The 15,140-nt window shown below is 41.0% G+C and overlaps 2 protein-coding genes across 2 annotated transcripts; one reads left to right on the top strand and one right to left on the bottom strand.

Annotated features, from left to right (window-relative positions):
* The first annotated feature begins 497 nt into the window (after positions 1-497).
* On the top strand, positions 498-6,959 carry LOC109007746 (probable cellulose synthase A catalytic subunit 5 [UDP-forming]). Its single transcript, XM_018987562.2, has 14 exons — positions 498-1,211; positions 1,373-1,568; positions 1,666-1,871; positions 1,951-2,059; positions 2,221-2,395; positions 2,721-2,987; positions 3,071-3,416; positions 3,497-3,634; positions 3,718-3,843; positions 3,938-4,150; positions 4,276-4,555; positions 5,021-5,217; positions 5,313-5,663; positions 5,780-6,959. Exons 1-14 carry the CDS (start codon positions 1,131-1,133, stop codon positions 6,362-6,364), a joined length of 3,270 nt encoding a protein of 1,089 aa, XP_018843107.1. The 5' UTR covers positions 498-1,130; the 3' UTR covers positions 6,365-6,959.
* A 1,152-nt stretch (positions 6,960-8,111) lies between these two features.
* LOC109007747 (protein lsd90) lies at positions 8,112-12,091 on the bottom strand. The gene is made up of 3 exons (XM_018987563.2): positions 10,914-12,091; positions 9,924-10,610; positions 8,112-9,069 (listed from the first exon to the last, which is right to left on the bottom strand). The coding sequence occupies exons 1-3, from the start codon at positions 11,919-11,921 to the stop codon at positions 8,485-8,487; spliced, it is 2,280 nt and encodes a 759-aa protein (XP_018843108.1). The 5' UTR covers positions 11,922-12,091; the 3' UTR covers positions 8,112-8,484.
* Between the last annotated feature and the right edge of the window lie 3,049 nt (positions 12,092-15,140).

The raw sequence follows: 15,140 nt of genomic DNA, 5'->3' as shown, positions 1-15,140 counted from the left end.
CTATTCTCCCTCTCAAAGAGAATAAAAAATTAGACGCAGAATTTAATATTTTTCTAAAATAATAAAAAGAAATTGATTTTTAGTTTTGATGATTATATATAAGTATAATTGCACTTTTTTTGAAGCAAATTTTACGTAGTCCTAAAGCATTTAAATCGGAAGAAATTGATTCAATTGACCAAGGAGATATCTTTCGAAGACTGTACAGGACCAGCCTGTGACGATGCTATGTTTGTACTTTTTAAACCCTTTTAGTAAATATTCATATCACCGACACTCTCTTTTTTGAGAGTTAGGTGTTACTGTTGAATGTAATGTCTTCGTAAAAGTTAATTGGCGTATTAGCTGTGTCGGCGGAGGTGTTGTCGGTTTGGATAAAAGAAAAACAGAGAGAGAAAAAGATGCTTAAACAGAAACGAGTGGCAAAAAGAAAGTTGCTGACGCTGGAGAGAGCGAGATAGGAAAGCGGTTGGGTAATAATTAATGAGCCGCCGGGACTCGGGAGTGTTTATTTATTGATTAGTTTTCCTTTTTTTTAGTAACTGTAATTTTGCTGATGTGATAATAATTGGAGTCGATTGGTTTCAGGCAAGAGAACCCGAGCAAAATCGAGTCAATAAAATAAGGAACTAAGGAAGAATGAATTATTGGAGTTGGAGAAGAAGATCCTGTTTGATGATATTTTAGCTGATGTGATTTTTTTGTTTTGTTTTTTTTTTTTTGGGGAAAGAAAGGGAGGAACTGTTGATATTGCGATGGGAGGCGTGGAATGATAAGAGAGAGAGAGAAAAAGAAAAGGGCAGGGCCTCAAGTACTGGTAGGAAAAGGAAAAGAAGCTGTGGCTCTTTTTGTATTGAGTAAATCAGAGAGAGAAAGCAAAAGAAAGCTTCTAGTTTAGCATCAATGGGGAGGGATAGAGATTAGAGAGTAGCTTCGCTGATACTGGGTCTGCCTTTTTTCACCTTTCTGTTTTGGCGGTCGCTGGGAAAATGCCAGTTGTTGCTCCCTCTCTGATGGGTATGTTACCTCCCAAGTTTCAAGTCTAGAGTCCAGAGAAATAAATCTTCGAGTGGACAGATCTGGGTGTCGGGAAATAAATAAGCTAGCTCGAGATTTGTGAAAGCTAAGAAATGGAAGCGAGTGCTGGGTTAGTGGCGGGCTCTCACAATCGGAATGAACTCGTTGTAATCCGCCGTGACGGTGAATCTGGCGTAAGCTCCTCTTTCTTTGTAACTAAACTTTCGTTTTCGTCGACTTCTTGTTTTGGGCGTAAGCAAAACACGTTGCCGACACTTTTGCAAGGGAAAGCAAGATGATGGAGACTTGAGATGGAAATATATATTTATAATTCTCTCTTTTTGTGGTGGTGCAGCCGAGGCCATTGCAGCAATTGAGTGGACAAATATGCCAGATATGCGGAGACGACGTAGGCCTGACTGTGGACGGAGAGCTGTTCGTGGCCTGCAACGAGTGTGCCTTTCCCATCTGCAGAACTTGCTACGAGTATGAGCGCAGAGAAGGAAACCAAGTCTGCCCTCAGTGCAAAACCAGATTCAAGCGTCTCAAGGGTTCTTCTCTCTCTCTCTCTCTCGAAAATTCTTACTTTTTGTTTTTAAGTAATCGTATAAAATAAAAAAAGTTTTGATGGGAAGAAATTCATTACAGGGTGTGCTAGAGTCGAGGGCGACGAAGAGGAAGATGATATCGATGACTTGGAGAATGAATTCAATTTTGATGCGAGGAATAAACAGGACATGCACCGTGCTCTTTTCTCCGATGCAATGCTTCACTATGGCCGTGCCTCCGATTCCGATCTCCCGCATGATCTTCATTCTACACCCCAAGTTCCTCTCCTCACTAACGGTCAAATGGTACCCCCATTACTATTCCGACATCTCTTCACGGCCCTCTTCGTTTATCGCTCTAATGCTCATAGAGTTGTCGGTGCAGGTTGATGATATTCCTCCTGAACAACATGCTTTGGTCCCTTCATTCCCGGGGGGTGCTGGTGGAGGCAAACGGATTCATCCTCTTCCTTTCTCAGATCCTGCTCTTCCTGGTAATTCCCAATTAGCTTTACTGTCACATACCCCTTTCACCTTTATTCTAATGCTCCCGTCACTGCCAATTCCACTCACATGTATCCCCTCTCAGATTGTTTTTGTTTCCATTAATGCGAAATTTGGAAGATTCACCATAAATTCTCTTCCCAATTGGCAGTGCAACCCAGGTCCATGGATCCTTCCAAAGACTTGGCTGCTTATGGCTATGGCAGTGTTGCTTGGAAGGAAAGGATGGAGAGCTGGAAGCAAAAACAAGACAAGCTGCAGATGATGAGGAATGAAAATTCCGGAAAAGGTTGGGACCCTGACGGGGATGGCCCAGATCTACCACTGTACGTGCCCCTTGAAACTTTGCTTCTTTCTGATCCAATTGAGTGAAATTTGCTTCTCACATTTTCTGATATAATCAATTGGGATACAAGTTCTGTAAAGCTCTAAGCGGCTAAGCCTTGAGCTAAAATTCTTTTTTCTTTGATAAGTAAGCCTTGAGCTAAAATTCTGATGCTTTCAAAATTGAATTCTGATGGTTAAAGTGACTGCATTACTGTTAGTCCGCTCGAACTTGCACTACCCTTTGAGTAATTAAAAATTTCAAATTGCAAACACCCCAGTCATTGCTAATCGTGGGAAGTTAATGATTTTTTGCGCATGGATCAGCATGGACGAGGCAAGACAACCGTTGTCTAGAAAGTTGCCTATTCCATCAAGTCAAATCAACCCTTACCGGATGATCATCATAATCCGACTTGTGGTTCTTGGATTCTTCTTCCATTATCGAGTCATGCATCCTGTTAATGATGCATATCCGTTGTGGCTTGTGTCTGTAATTTGTGAGATCTGGTTTGCGCTGTCATGGATTCTTGATCAATTCCCCAAGTGGCTCCCTATTGACAGGGAAACTTATCTCGACAGGTTGTCCCTTAGGTAAGAAAACTGACCACTTTCAACTCGATTATTGTCAAAGTTTGGCACTATTTACATCCCCTATGTCTCTCCCTGTTTGTCAGGTATGAGAAGGAAGGCCAACCTTCTCAACTTTGTCCAGTTGACATATTTGTGAGTACTGTTGATCCATTAAAAGAGCCTCCTCTGGTGACAGCAAACACGGTTCTTTCCATCCTTGCAGTGGATTACCCTATTGACAAGATCTCGTGTTATGTTTCTGATGATGGTGCTGCTATGCTGACATTTGAGGCACTTTCAGAAACATCTGAGTTTGCAAAGAAGTGGGTCCCTTTCTGTAAGAAGTTCAGCATTGAGCCCCGGGCCCCTGAATTTTATTTTGCTCAAAAGATGGATTACCTTAAAGATAAAGTGCTCCCATCATTTGTAAAGGATCGGAGAGCAATGAAGGTAATAGCTGTGACGTGTTTAGTGATAAATGGTACTCCTTGCCAAGCATATGCTTAATCTTTTACTCATTCACATTGCAGAGAGAGTATGAAGAGTTTAAAGTTCGAATCAATGCTTTGGTAGCCAAGGCCCAAAAGGTCCCAGAAGAAGGGTGGACAATGCAAGATGGGACTCTGTGGCCTGGAAATAATGTCCGAGATCATCCAGGGATGATTCAGGTACATGAACTTTACTTTTCTTTTTGTAGAATTCTCGTTATGAGCAATTCTGGCATAAAAACATGTTTTGCAATCCTTTATAGGTTTTTCTTGGTCAAAGTGGAGGGCATGACACAGACGGAAATGAATTGCCACGCCTGGTGTATGTCTCTAGGGAAAAAAGACCTGGGTTTAATCACCACAAAAAGGCCGGAGCAATGAATGCTTTGGTATGTAATCTGAAAGAAGCCTTTTCTCAACTTCATGCACCTTCTGGTCCATACCTTATGTGTTCACAAACTGATCTAGATGTTTGTCAAACAGGTCAGAGTCTCTGCTGTGCTAACAAATGCTCCTTATCTGTTGAACTTGGATTGTGATCACTACATCAATAATAGCAAGGCTCTTAGAGAGGCAATGTGTTTCATGATGGATCCCTTGCTTGGAAAGAGGGTGTGCTATGTGCAGTTCCCACAGAGGTTTGATGGTATTGACAGGCATGATCGATATGCTAATCGGAACACTGTATTCTTTGATGTAAGCATGCACTTCTGTACGCATTCATACTGATTCTATTTCTTCTGCAGTCTAACATGTAAGCATGCACTGCATTCTTGTTCATCTTCTTGTGCAAAATCTAATACACAACTCTTCAATTCCAGATTAACATGAAAGGTTTGGATGGCATCCAAGGACCTATATATGTTGGGACTGGATGTGTCTTCAGAAGGCAGGCGTTCTATGGTTTTGATGCTCCTAAAGCAAAGAAACCACCAACAAGGACTTGCAACTGTTTGCCAAAGTGGTGCTGTTGTGGCTGCTTTTGTTCTGGGACAAGGAAGAAGAAAAAGACTAACAAACCTAAATCTGAGATGAAGAAGAAAAACTCTAGCATGGGAGCACCTGTGCGTGCTTTGGAGGGTATTGAAGAGGGGATTGAAGGTAACTTAGCTTTTTAAAACGAGTTCTCCTTTTTGTCACCCAGTGCCTACTACATAGTATAGTTTTAGCCCTGGTACAGAACATTACCAGTTGGTGTAGCTTAAGCTCTAGCAAAATGCTTCACCTGATTCTAACATGCAAAGTAAAGGACAATCCTTTGTCTTTTCCATACGTGGACTTTCAGAAAATTAAGGTCTTTGGATGGTTGTAAGGGAGAAGTTAAATGTACGAGGGCGTGTTTCTTTTAGTGCTGGGGTCAGATTGAGAAGGTTTACTGAAACTTTCTGTATCATTTACCCAAGTAGTGGGTTTTGCTGGCCATGTTAACTGCTCCTATCAAAAAAGGTTCTCCAGAGATTTATTACCGTGTTATTGTCCCATAGGCTCAATTGTCTTGTCATTTAACTTGGAAGAACTACTTATAAAAATAAAAATTAAAATTAACTTGGAAGAACTTGTATGCAGGAGTTGAAGGTGAAAATTTCACTCTGATATCTGGGCAGAAGTTGGAAAAGAAGTTTGGACAATCTTCTGTGTTTGTTGCATCTACTCTGCTAGAGGACGGCGGGACACTGAAAAGTGCTAGCCCAGCATCTCTGCTTAAAGAAGCCATCCATGTCATTAGCTGTGGCTATGAAGATAAAACCGAATGGGGAAAAGAGGTAACAGCAAAGTTTGGACTCGTGCTCACATCTTCACTTGACATTATCCTTTTGGTCTTTGAATTTGTCTCATCCGAGATTTTCTTGCAACCCAGGTTGGCTGGATCTACGGTTCAGTTACAGAAGATATATTGACAGGTTTTAAAATGCATTGCCATGGATGGAGATCAATTTATTGCATCCCTGACAGGCCTGCATTTAAAGGATCAGCTCCCATTAATCTCTCTGATCGTCTGCATCAAGTCCTTCGATGGGCCCTTGGTTCGGTTGAAATATTTTTGAGCCAGCACTGTCCTCTCTGGTATGGATATGGAGGAGGTCTGAAGTGGTTAGAGCGCTTGTCTTATATAAATGCTACTGTATATCCATGGACTTCGATTCCCCTTCTTGCATATTGTACGCTACCTGCTGTGTGCTTGCTCACAGGAAAATTCATCACTCCTGAGGTATGAATTAAATATGCTTGGTTGTTGAGACGAAGGATTGCTTTGATTGTGATGTTACAAAACCTAACTTAAGAAATATATGCAATAAATTGATTAGTTTTGTGTTCATATTGCAGCTCAGCAACGTTGCTAGCTTGTGGTTTCTGTCTCTTTTCATTTGCATCTTTGCGACGGGTATACTGGAAATGAGATGGAGTGGAGTTGGCATTGATGAGTGGTGGAGAAACGAGCAGTTTTGGGTGATTGGAGGAGTTTCATCACATTTATTTGCAGTGTTCCAGGGGCTTTTAAAGGTTTTAGCTGGTGTGGATACAAACTTCACCGTGACATCAAAAGCAGGGGACGATGAAGCGTTCTCAGAGCTGTACGCATTTAAGTGGACCACTTTGCTGATACCACCAACAACATTGCTAATAATAAACATCATCGGTGTGGTTGCAGGAGTCTCCAATGCAATAAATAATGGGTATGAGTCTTGGGGGCCTCTGTTTGGTAAGCTATTCTTTGCCTTCTGGGTGATTGTTCACCTCTATCCTTTCCTCAAGGGTCTGCTGGGTAGACAGAACAGGACTCCCACGATTATTATTGTCTGGTCAATTTTGCTTGCTTCCATCTTCTCCCTCTTGTGGGTTCGTATCGATCCTTTCTTGGCCAAGTCGAATGGTCCTCTTCTAGAGGAATGTGGATTGGACTGTAACTAGCAGCAGCGTCGGCGATAGCTTGCTAGATAATTTATGGCTGGATTGATGATAAAACCGAGAGATGTGTTTGGTGTGATGGAGTCTGCGAGCTGTAGATGAATTGGGTGTATGGGCGTGGATACCTCGTTTCAACTCCTCCCTTTTCTCTTTGGTAGGATGGAAATTCCGACAGGATCAAAGATGAGGCTTGGTGCTGTTTGTAAGCTTTGTGGGTTGTGGTTGACTGTTGGGAACAGCTACTACAGTGCTCCTTTCATTCTTTATTGTTGGTTTGATTTATACGGGAAGAGGAGGAGGAGGTGCGGTAATTCACACTACCTCTGCTGTATATTATTTATTTATTGTCTCGGGTCTCTCTCTCTCTCTCTCTCTCACTGATTCGCAATAAGAGTGGCCGTGTCCTGCTGCATGTAAGTTGTAACTACTGAGGCAGACAAACTTATGGGACAGAACTAAATGGTGAGGCTTTAATTTGCTCTTTTATGTTACCGTTGCCACTAAATGTAGCTATTTTATGGCCCGAACAGTGTATAAAAAAGACCCAAAAAGTTCCATTTGTGTCCAATTGAAATCTCATATGATCATCTTCTTTGAATATAATTCGCCACATGTTGCCAGACTCTTTTCTTCCATGCAGACCTGATCGCGAGCCTCGAAATCCACCCCCCACCAAAACAAGGAAGAAGGAAAGATCATGTGTCGGGACCTAGGGTGGCGTCACATAACTTTCAGTGGTCAGGCTTTTGGACCACCTATATTTCAAACACCATAAAAGCTAGGATTCGGTGCAGATAAGGTAGAATTCGAGTAGAAATCCAGCTATGTATTTTGTTGAGGAGGAGGGTTTGCATTCAAATCCAGATTCTAAACCTGAGAAGTTTTTTCACCCCACTTTTTAAGCTACAACGAACAAATACCAGTGAATAGGAAACAAACAACTAGAGGGTTATGCAAGATTGAGACCGAACAGGTTGAATACTGACCAAAAGGCGGGATGGAATTGGCAAGAGTTGCCCTCTTCTTTTTCTTTCCTTTCCTTTTTCTTTGAAGAGAGGGAAGAGTTGCCCTCAAGAGTCAGTCTTACACTATCTCACCTCCAAAAGAAACGAAGAGAGAGAGAGAGAAAAAAAGACTTCATAAAATTAACGTCTAAGGAAAAAAACATATAATGATCAATCAAAGATCACCATTCCCCACGATATCAGAGTCCATATTTTAAGATAAGTGTGACATTTTGGATTGCAGGTTGGAGAATTTTGTGTAGACTGGCGGTTTGACGTGTATTATCAGTGCAAATCTGTGACAGTGGCTGGTGGGTGACAGAATGGGGATTTTGTCCCCACCAATCAACCTAATAATATTCGACCAAATCTTCTTGTTGGTTCTGCTCGGTTTGGCTTATTAAGGGGCGACTGATAACCGTCTGGATTCCATCTACTAATCCCGTCAGCTTGAAAGAATTTTAAAGGGATTGCTAAGGTTGTGTTCTAAAGAATGCAAATCATTGGGATCAAAAGGACAATCAATTGCAAGACGATAAGTTCTGGTTTTAATCTCAAAAAAAGAAGTAGGTTCTGATACTGATGAATTTGAAAACAACATATGCAAGCACCTTGAAGTTCAGCCGCGTATTAAGGTGAGATGTAGCCGGAGACGTGAAAGCACTTTGCCAAAACTGATAAAAGAAAAGTAGTGCAAGTTGACAGTAATGAAATAAGAGATAGACTTGTCTAATTACCCAATCTCATTCACCAAATAAACAAATTAAATTTTTCATATTGCAAAACTTTGTTATGAAATTACACAATAAATTGCAGAAAGTACTCGAACATAAATAAAGATAGCAGAGAAAATCATTTCAAAAATAAAGATGACAATAGATAGAGGATCTAGATCCCAAACCTGTAGTCATCAAAATTGTATCAATCCACAATATGTCAAGTCTCAAGGGCATCCAAGGAATATTGGACATATCGCCTGCAACACAAAGGAGACAACCATCCACAGCTGCGCTTGTAGTTTCAGCTTCTCGTAATTTCCAAAATTTGGATTATCTTTATAAATCAATAACTCTTTCCATTGACTATCACCAAGACATCTAACTATTTCCTCACAAATCGTCATTGTACCGAAGGAGAAACAGCAGCTGCCAGTTCTGCTAGCTGCTTTCTCCCAAGTTTAGATACAAGTTCCATGGATATGAAATGGCTTGGTAAATTTTCAAACTCTTCCACCTTGAAATTGTAGATTGGTTGAAGCTTTTTAGCTTCAGAGTCTGCTGTTTCAGCCTCAGCAAGTAGAAGGTTAGCTTCTTCAAGGTCGCCCAACTCTAGAGCAGCGGCTCTTTCAGCTGTTGCAGCACCAGCTATTAAAAGCAATCTATGGAATCTAGCCATTGCTACCTCTTTTTCCTTGGATAAGATCAGGCTCTCTGTCGCCTGCAACCTGTTAACAGTGTCTGTAATCTCTTCCTCCAGCTTCTTAAGCCCCAAGACAGCACTTTCCATGTCAATCTGTAAGCCTTCCTTTTCAACACTAGATGACTTTGCCTCGGCAGCTATTCTTGCAGCTTCCTTAAAATTTCTCGCAGCAGCAGCAACTTTCTTTTCTGCTTCCAGCTCTGGGACTCTTTTTTCTATAAATAGAATTCGCTGCTTGAAGGACTCTATATCTTGCTGGATGTTTGACTTTCTAGAAGATAGTTCCTAAACACATAGCAAAAGATCCATTCAACAAATGATGTCCTAAAAGGATGAAAAAGGGGGGGGTGGGGGCGGGGGTTGAGAGAAACAGTGAGGATTAAGTGGATTGGCACATGTTCATATACCACAAAGCTGATAATTGAGTATGAACATTGATACTTATGCCTTCTGATGAATGCACATGCACAACACCATCTCCAGCCAAACGAAACCAAGATGACAAAATAAAAAAAGAAAGAAAGCATGTATATAAAGGAAAACAAACACTAATGAAACAAAATGCAATAATTATCTGGGCCAAGTTTTTTTATCATGACTTAAATTATCAATTTATCACAACGTTGAAGAGATGAAACAATGCTTCTTCACCAAAAGAGCAACACCATGGTGGACATTAGACAGTCTACTCTTCTTACAGCATAGGAATTGCCATGTGAAGGCGGTGAATGTTGTCTATAGCTTTAATGATGACATAGAGAAACGGTTTATCCCCTCGATGATTTCCTTGCTTAACATTCTCAGTTTCTACAAATACCGGGAAAGTCCTTGAGAAAAGACAGAACAATGATTGTTAGGGATCTGATCTCCTACAAAGGACCATTTGCTGGTGTGTCTCAATACTCTAGCAAAAGCCATTTTCCAAACTAATAGTTATTAGCTTCTGGCGTTTCACACGTTAGTTATCTAAGTTCTCAAAATACTTCAGATCTATAAAGACTCATTAACTCTAGGTTTCTTAAGGTGCGAAGTATGGCTGCAGATATTATAATGGGAAACCACATCTTCTTAGGGTACTGATAGCCAGAATAAAATAAATTAAGAGATCTAATATTAGAAAGTTGGCCAGAAAAATTTACCTGCAGGGAAGCTCTTGCATCAGAAATGTCCTTTTGGAGCACTTGGACATTCTCAGAAAGCTTCTCCTCAGTCTTTACAAGCCTCAGTTTATCTTCCTGGGCCTTCAAAATGGACTCCATCAGAATTTTTCTCAGCCCAACAACTTCCCGGTACGCATTTGCTTCCTCTGTGGAAACCCTTACAAATTCCCTCAGCTTTGCACTCTTTTCCTCTTCCTGAGTAAAGAACTCATCAATTTCCTTCTTTTTCACTGATAGAGCTTCAATTTCCAAGATCATCTGAGAAAGACTAGACCGCAACTTATCATACTTTGTATCAACGTTTGATTGCATCTCCTGAAAACCAGAGAACACGTCAGCAATCTTTTTCTCAACTGCTTGGATGCTAGAATCATTTTCTGCAATCTCCTTTTCCTTTTGTTTCACCAATTCAAGTAGTTTTTCCAGTTCGTCTGTGAGGATGTCCTTTTTTCTAAAAAGAAGTTCTTTCTCCCTCTTGTCATCTTCAATTGAATGCTCAATGGAATTAGTCAATACTTGTCGAGCTTCATCTATTAAATGTGATTCAATTTCTAACTCCATCTTCTTAACTTCCAAGGCTTCAGTTGATGAAAACCATTTGTCCGTTTCTTCTGAAGATGATGAATGTGCTGTCTGCAAGACTAAATCTGCATTATTTGCAGCATCCTGCGAGGAAGAGCCTATTACCGTCAGGAAAATTATATTCTGACACAAATAAGGTTTTGAAGAATAAGGATTTGGTACTTTATTAAGCTACCTCGTAAAAATAATGGCCAGATGTTACAAATGGATATTGGGACACTGGTGAAAACTGATACTAAGTTAAACTAAAATCGTTTGTGATGTAAATAGATTGTTTGCTCAGTAATTTTAATTGCTATGGGGACTCATATTCTGCGCAAGAGTAGTAGAATTCTATAAAACCGTAATCTTATATTCTTAAAAGACGGAGAAGCAATGGGGACCGACCTTTGCGAAACGGTCGAGAAGCGAGATGCCTTGTTCCTCAGCAGCGATCTGGGCTTCGAGAGCCGCGTGCATCTCGGAATCAATAGCATCGGCCTCGGCTTCTGCATCTCTCAAGGCAATAAGAAAAGCCTGCTTCTCCTTCTCAGCAGAGGCAAGGCTCTCGCTAACTCGCTCTGCCTTCTCAAAGTCTTCGGCCTCACAGGCTTCTTCCAAGTCCTTCTCCAGGTCCCTGTGCTTGATAGATGCTAGATTTACATCCTCAGCAGCTTTTCTTCTCCTCCTAATGGAGTCCTTTCTAGCAGCGGATATAGAAGCCACCAATTCTCGAGCACGGTTTAGCTTCTCCGAGATTTGGGCATTAATATGCTCGAAATCTAACTCCGGGGAAGGACTCTCCTTTTCCTTGTCAACAACAACGGCTTCTTCTTCTTCTTGTTGCTCTTCTTGCTCTTGTTGTCCTTGCAGAATTTGATCATCATGTTCTATTGTTTTTTCATCCTCAGAGACCAGAGCATTGGCATCGGATCTATTAGGAGTATGAATTTGATCACTAACAGCATCGGGAATTGAAGAAAAAGTGGCATCTCTACCGTATCCGATTCTCAAACTAGCTCGCTTTTTCTTTCTGGAAATCTGCCGGGAGATGGTAGGGGTTACCGGTGTCGTGGACGTCTCCATCGAAATTGGAGTAGGATCGGTATCGTTAGCAGAGGAAGGGGGCTGAGATTGAGATTGGGTCTCTGGCGGAGTGACGATGGTGAGGTCAGAGAAGAGGTTTTCGTCGAGGGGTTGAGATGACGAATATGAATATGTATGTGATGAAGATGAGGTCGATGCTGTACTTTGAGCATCAAGCGGAACCGGAGGACCGTGATCGTCATGGTCTTCTTCTTCTTCATCATCCTTTTCTTCCTCTTCTCGTTGGTCTGCAGCCAATTGGGAAGGGTTAAAGAGGACCATTCCCTCGAACAGCGAATCCATTTCTTCATCTCCCCCCTTTTGCTCCATTTTCTCCTGGAAGTTCGAATTAAAGACCGCCTCCCCACACCAACTGCTTGTTTCTTTGCCCAACTCTAAGCATGCCAGTACTCCAACTCCAACTCCAACTGCTACTGTATTCCTCGCGCCTCTTCTTCTACCGATTACGGGAGTAATTTCACACGAAAAGACGAAAGGAAACTGTGATGAACAATTGGGGCCGGATTGTACTAGGCTGTTTCATCGGGCTTGAGAGTTGAGACCACCTTTGAATAGCGACAAAACCCCAACGCCCTCAGTTCTCTACCTTTCGCGGCCTCAAACGAAATCAAGCCTTGTTATTGAAATGGGCTTCGGACCTTGTTTCTAACCCAGACAAGATCCAAAGCAACCAATGAAAATAAAGAGAGAAAAAAAAACTTAAATAACAACAGCAGTCTTTTTGTTAAATCAATTTTCTTTTTTTAAAAAAATAACTTTTTTTCTAAATATAATTATTTGGCTCGAAATATGGATATTTATTTCAAAATTTAAACATTGATTGGTGTGACACATTTAAATAAAAGATCATTTAAAATATACAATTGTCAATAGGTGCAATTGATGTCACACATTGCAAGGTCCAGCATTGCACGAGCAAATGCTAACTTCCTCATTTACATTTGTTGTCAGTTATCATTCCTTCTTGGTTTCAAACATAGGCCATCAATCTATAAATCATGGTGAGTAGTGTAAAAAAAGGATAGGAGTGCACGTTTTACACATATTGTCTAGGTAGCACCTGAATCACACACGCTGTTATGTCTCTGCACCCATAACATCGACATACATTGCATCTTTTGATTCTCCAATCTCAATTTATCCAAATTGAGCCGCGATCATTCCTCTCCCGTTAAGATCATGCATGTCACACGCATTACACATGTTGATACAAAAAGCTGCGAGCTCGAGGTCATGTTGTCTAATGTCTAACTGCTGAAATCAGTGCTCCTTTTGTATTATATGTTTTCATTACAATGCAATGAGACAGAGCCTCTCAATATATATACACAGAATAAAAGAATATTCTCTAATGTCAGGACAATTTTACAACTAGCAAATATGCATTTGTTACAACGGATGGTTTGTTGAGAGTATTCTGGAAGGCTCTTGGTGCTATTGCGTACGTTGCATGGAATCTGCATGAGCTGTCGTTGGATGTTGTTGTGTGTGTTGCTTGGAATCGTTTGCATTAGCTACAAGCTGTGCACCGTGGTTTGCATGGATTGCATGGGATGCATGCATTGCTTGAACATGCCCCTTCAAGTCAAACGGCAGTGAATGTAAGCAAAGACTGGAGCAGAGTAACTGGAACCTTGCAACAGACAACAGTTTGGTTAGAATATCCGCAAGCTGTTCTTTTCTTGAAATAAAAGCCATAGACAGTGACTTGTTGAGAACCTTGTCTCACACAAAGTGGAAATCTATTTCCACATGCTTTGTTCGTGCATGGAAAACAGGGTTAGAAGACAAATACGTTACTCCCAAATTGTCACAAAATAGAGTTGGAGCATAGTAAGATTAATTCCAAGGTCCTGACACAGATGTTGAACCCGTATGATTTATGCAGTGGCAAAGTTGAGAGGTATGCTCTAGATATATGAGGATCCTTTTTACTGCCTGCTAGTGTGAAACTCTAGGAGCATGCGTGTACTAGCAGACCTTACTCACAGCAAAGGCCAAATCAGGTCTTGTGAATGCTATGTATTGGAGGGAGCCGACAGTACAATGAGGGATCTTCAAACAGATTTCCAATGTGGAGACTTAGCTTCTCTAATGTTGCCATTAGTGTCTTGATAGGCTTAGCTAAAGCCATGTTGGTTCAATTAAGTAAATCAGCAATGTACTTTCTTTGCGTGAGAAGGAGTCCATCACTTGTGTAGTTTGCTTCAATACCTAAGAAAAAGTGTAGCTTGCCGAGGTTTGTAATAGGAAATTCTAGACGTAAAGCTTGAAGAAGATTACTGATAATGGCCACGTTGAACCCGTGACAAGCAAATCATTTACATAGACTAATATATAAATGGCATCATCATAATCAATGTAGACAAACAGAGAGGAATCATCAAAGGAAATGTTAAAACCGAAATCAATGAGCTTCTTACTCAAGTGAGAATACCAAGCCCTTGGAGATTGCTTAAGGCCGTAAATGGCCTTGCGAAGCTTTCACAGGTGCGTGGAGTACTGAGGATGAGCAAAGCCCAATGGTTGTGTCATGAAAACTATCTTAGACAAAGGACCATGGAGAAAAGCATTTTGCACGTCATATTGTTGAATGGGCCAACCTTTGGTCACAACAAAAAGAAGTCGAATTGTTGTTCCTTTTACAACGGAACTAATGGTCTGATCATAGTCAAGACCAGACTGTTGAAGAAATCCCTTGGCCACCAAAATGGCTTTCTGTCGTTCAATGGTGTCGTCGGCAATATGCTTTGTTCGAAAGACCCATTTACATGACACAACATTAGGAGCTTCAAAGGTAAGCACAAGGGTCCACACATCATTGGCTAAGAGTGCATTGAACTCTTTAGATATGGCTTCTCTCCACTCTGGATATTTCTGGGCAATAGAGAAACAAGAGGGTGTTTCGAAAATTTTGGAAGCAAGGGATAAATGAGCACATGGAGGTGCCACTGAATGGTGTCGTTAGTAAACTAACGAGGGCGAGTGGAAGCACCATGCGAGCGTGTAGCCATTGAACATGGTTGTTGTAGAATACCAGGTTGCATGGACTGAGATGAAGGAAGGTTTGGTGAAGAAGATGAAGTGGGGATTGGGCCTAGAATGGACTGGGCTTGTTAAGCTCGGCTTGGAGCAGAGTTAAAAAGTGGGAGAGAAAAAAACTTGGGCTTGGAGATGTTTGCAAAAGGAAAATGGGCTTCATCATATTTAATGTCTTTTGATATATAGAAACGTTTTGATAGAACGTGGTAACACATGGATCTGCGATGGGCTGGGCTTAAACCAAAATAAACACACTGAAGGGCCCTATAATCGAATTTATGATGATTGAATGGATGCGCTAGAGACCAACAAGCTGATCCAAACATGCGTAAAGAGTTAAAATCAGGATCAGTTTTATGAAGAAGAAGAAATAGAGATGAGTTATTAAGAGAAGAAGATGGAAGCATGTTTATTAAACGTATGACATGTTGAAAAGCATGGGGCCAAAAAGTTAATAGAACAGAAGCATGTGCAAGTAAGGCCAAA

This window comes from Juglans regia, chromosome 11 (assembly GCF_001411555.2).
Source record: "Juglans regia cultivar Chandler chromosome 11, Walnut 2.0, whole genome shotgun sequence".
NCBI classification, from domain to species: Eukaryota; Viridiplantae; Streptophyta; class Magnoliopsida; order Fagales; family Juglandaceae; genus Juglans; species Juglans regia.
The sequence above is the reverse complement of the archived record's forward strand: the minus strand, read 5'-3'. Positions and strand labels throughout refer to the sequence as shown.

What these genes read in the sequence shown, in the direction of transcription:
- LOC109007746 (XM_018987562.2), top strand. Translation starts at nt 1,131, where the DNA reads ATGGAAGCGAGTGCTGGGTTAGTGGCGGGCTCTCACAATCGGAATGAA. An exon ending in GCCGTGACGGTGAATCTGGC is followed by an intron (nt 1,212 to 1,372) that starts GTAAGCTCCTCT and finishes GTGGTGGTGCAG; the next exon opens with CCGAGGCCATTGCAGCAATT. An exon ending in GATGGCCCAGATCTACCACT is followed by an intron (nt 2,396 to 2,720) that starts GTACGTGCCCCT and finishes CGCATGGATCAG; the next exon opens with CATGGACGAGGCAAGACAAC.
- LOC109007747 (XM_018987563.2), bottom strand. Translation starts at nt 11,921, where the DNA reads ATGGAGCAAAAGGGGGGAGATGAAGAAATGGATTCGCTGTTCGAGGGA. An exon ending in TTCTCGACCGTTTCGCAAAG is followed by an intron (nt 10,611 to 10,913) that starts GTCGGTCCCCAT and finishes TCTTCCTCGCAG; the next exon opens with GATGCTGCAAATAATGCAGA. An exon ending in ATGCAAGAGCTTCCCTGCAG is followed by an intron (nt 9,070 to 9,923) that starts GTAAATTTTTCT and finishes CTATGTGTTTAG; the next exon opens with GAACTATCTTCTAGAAAGTC.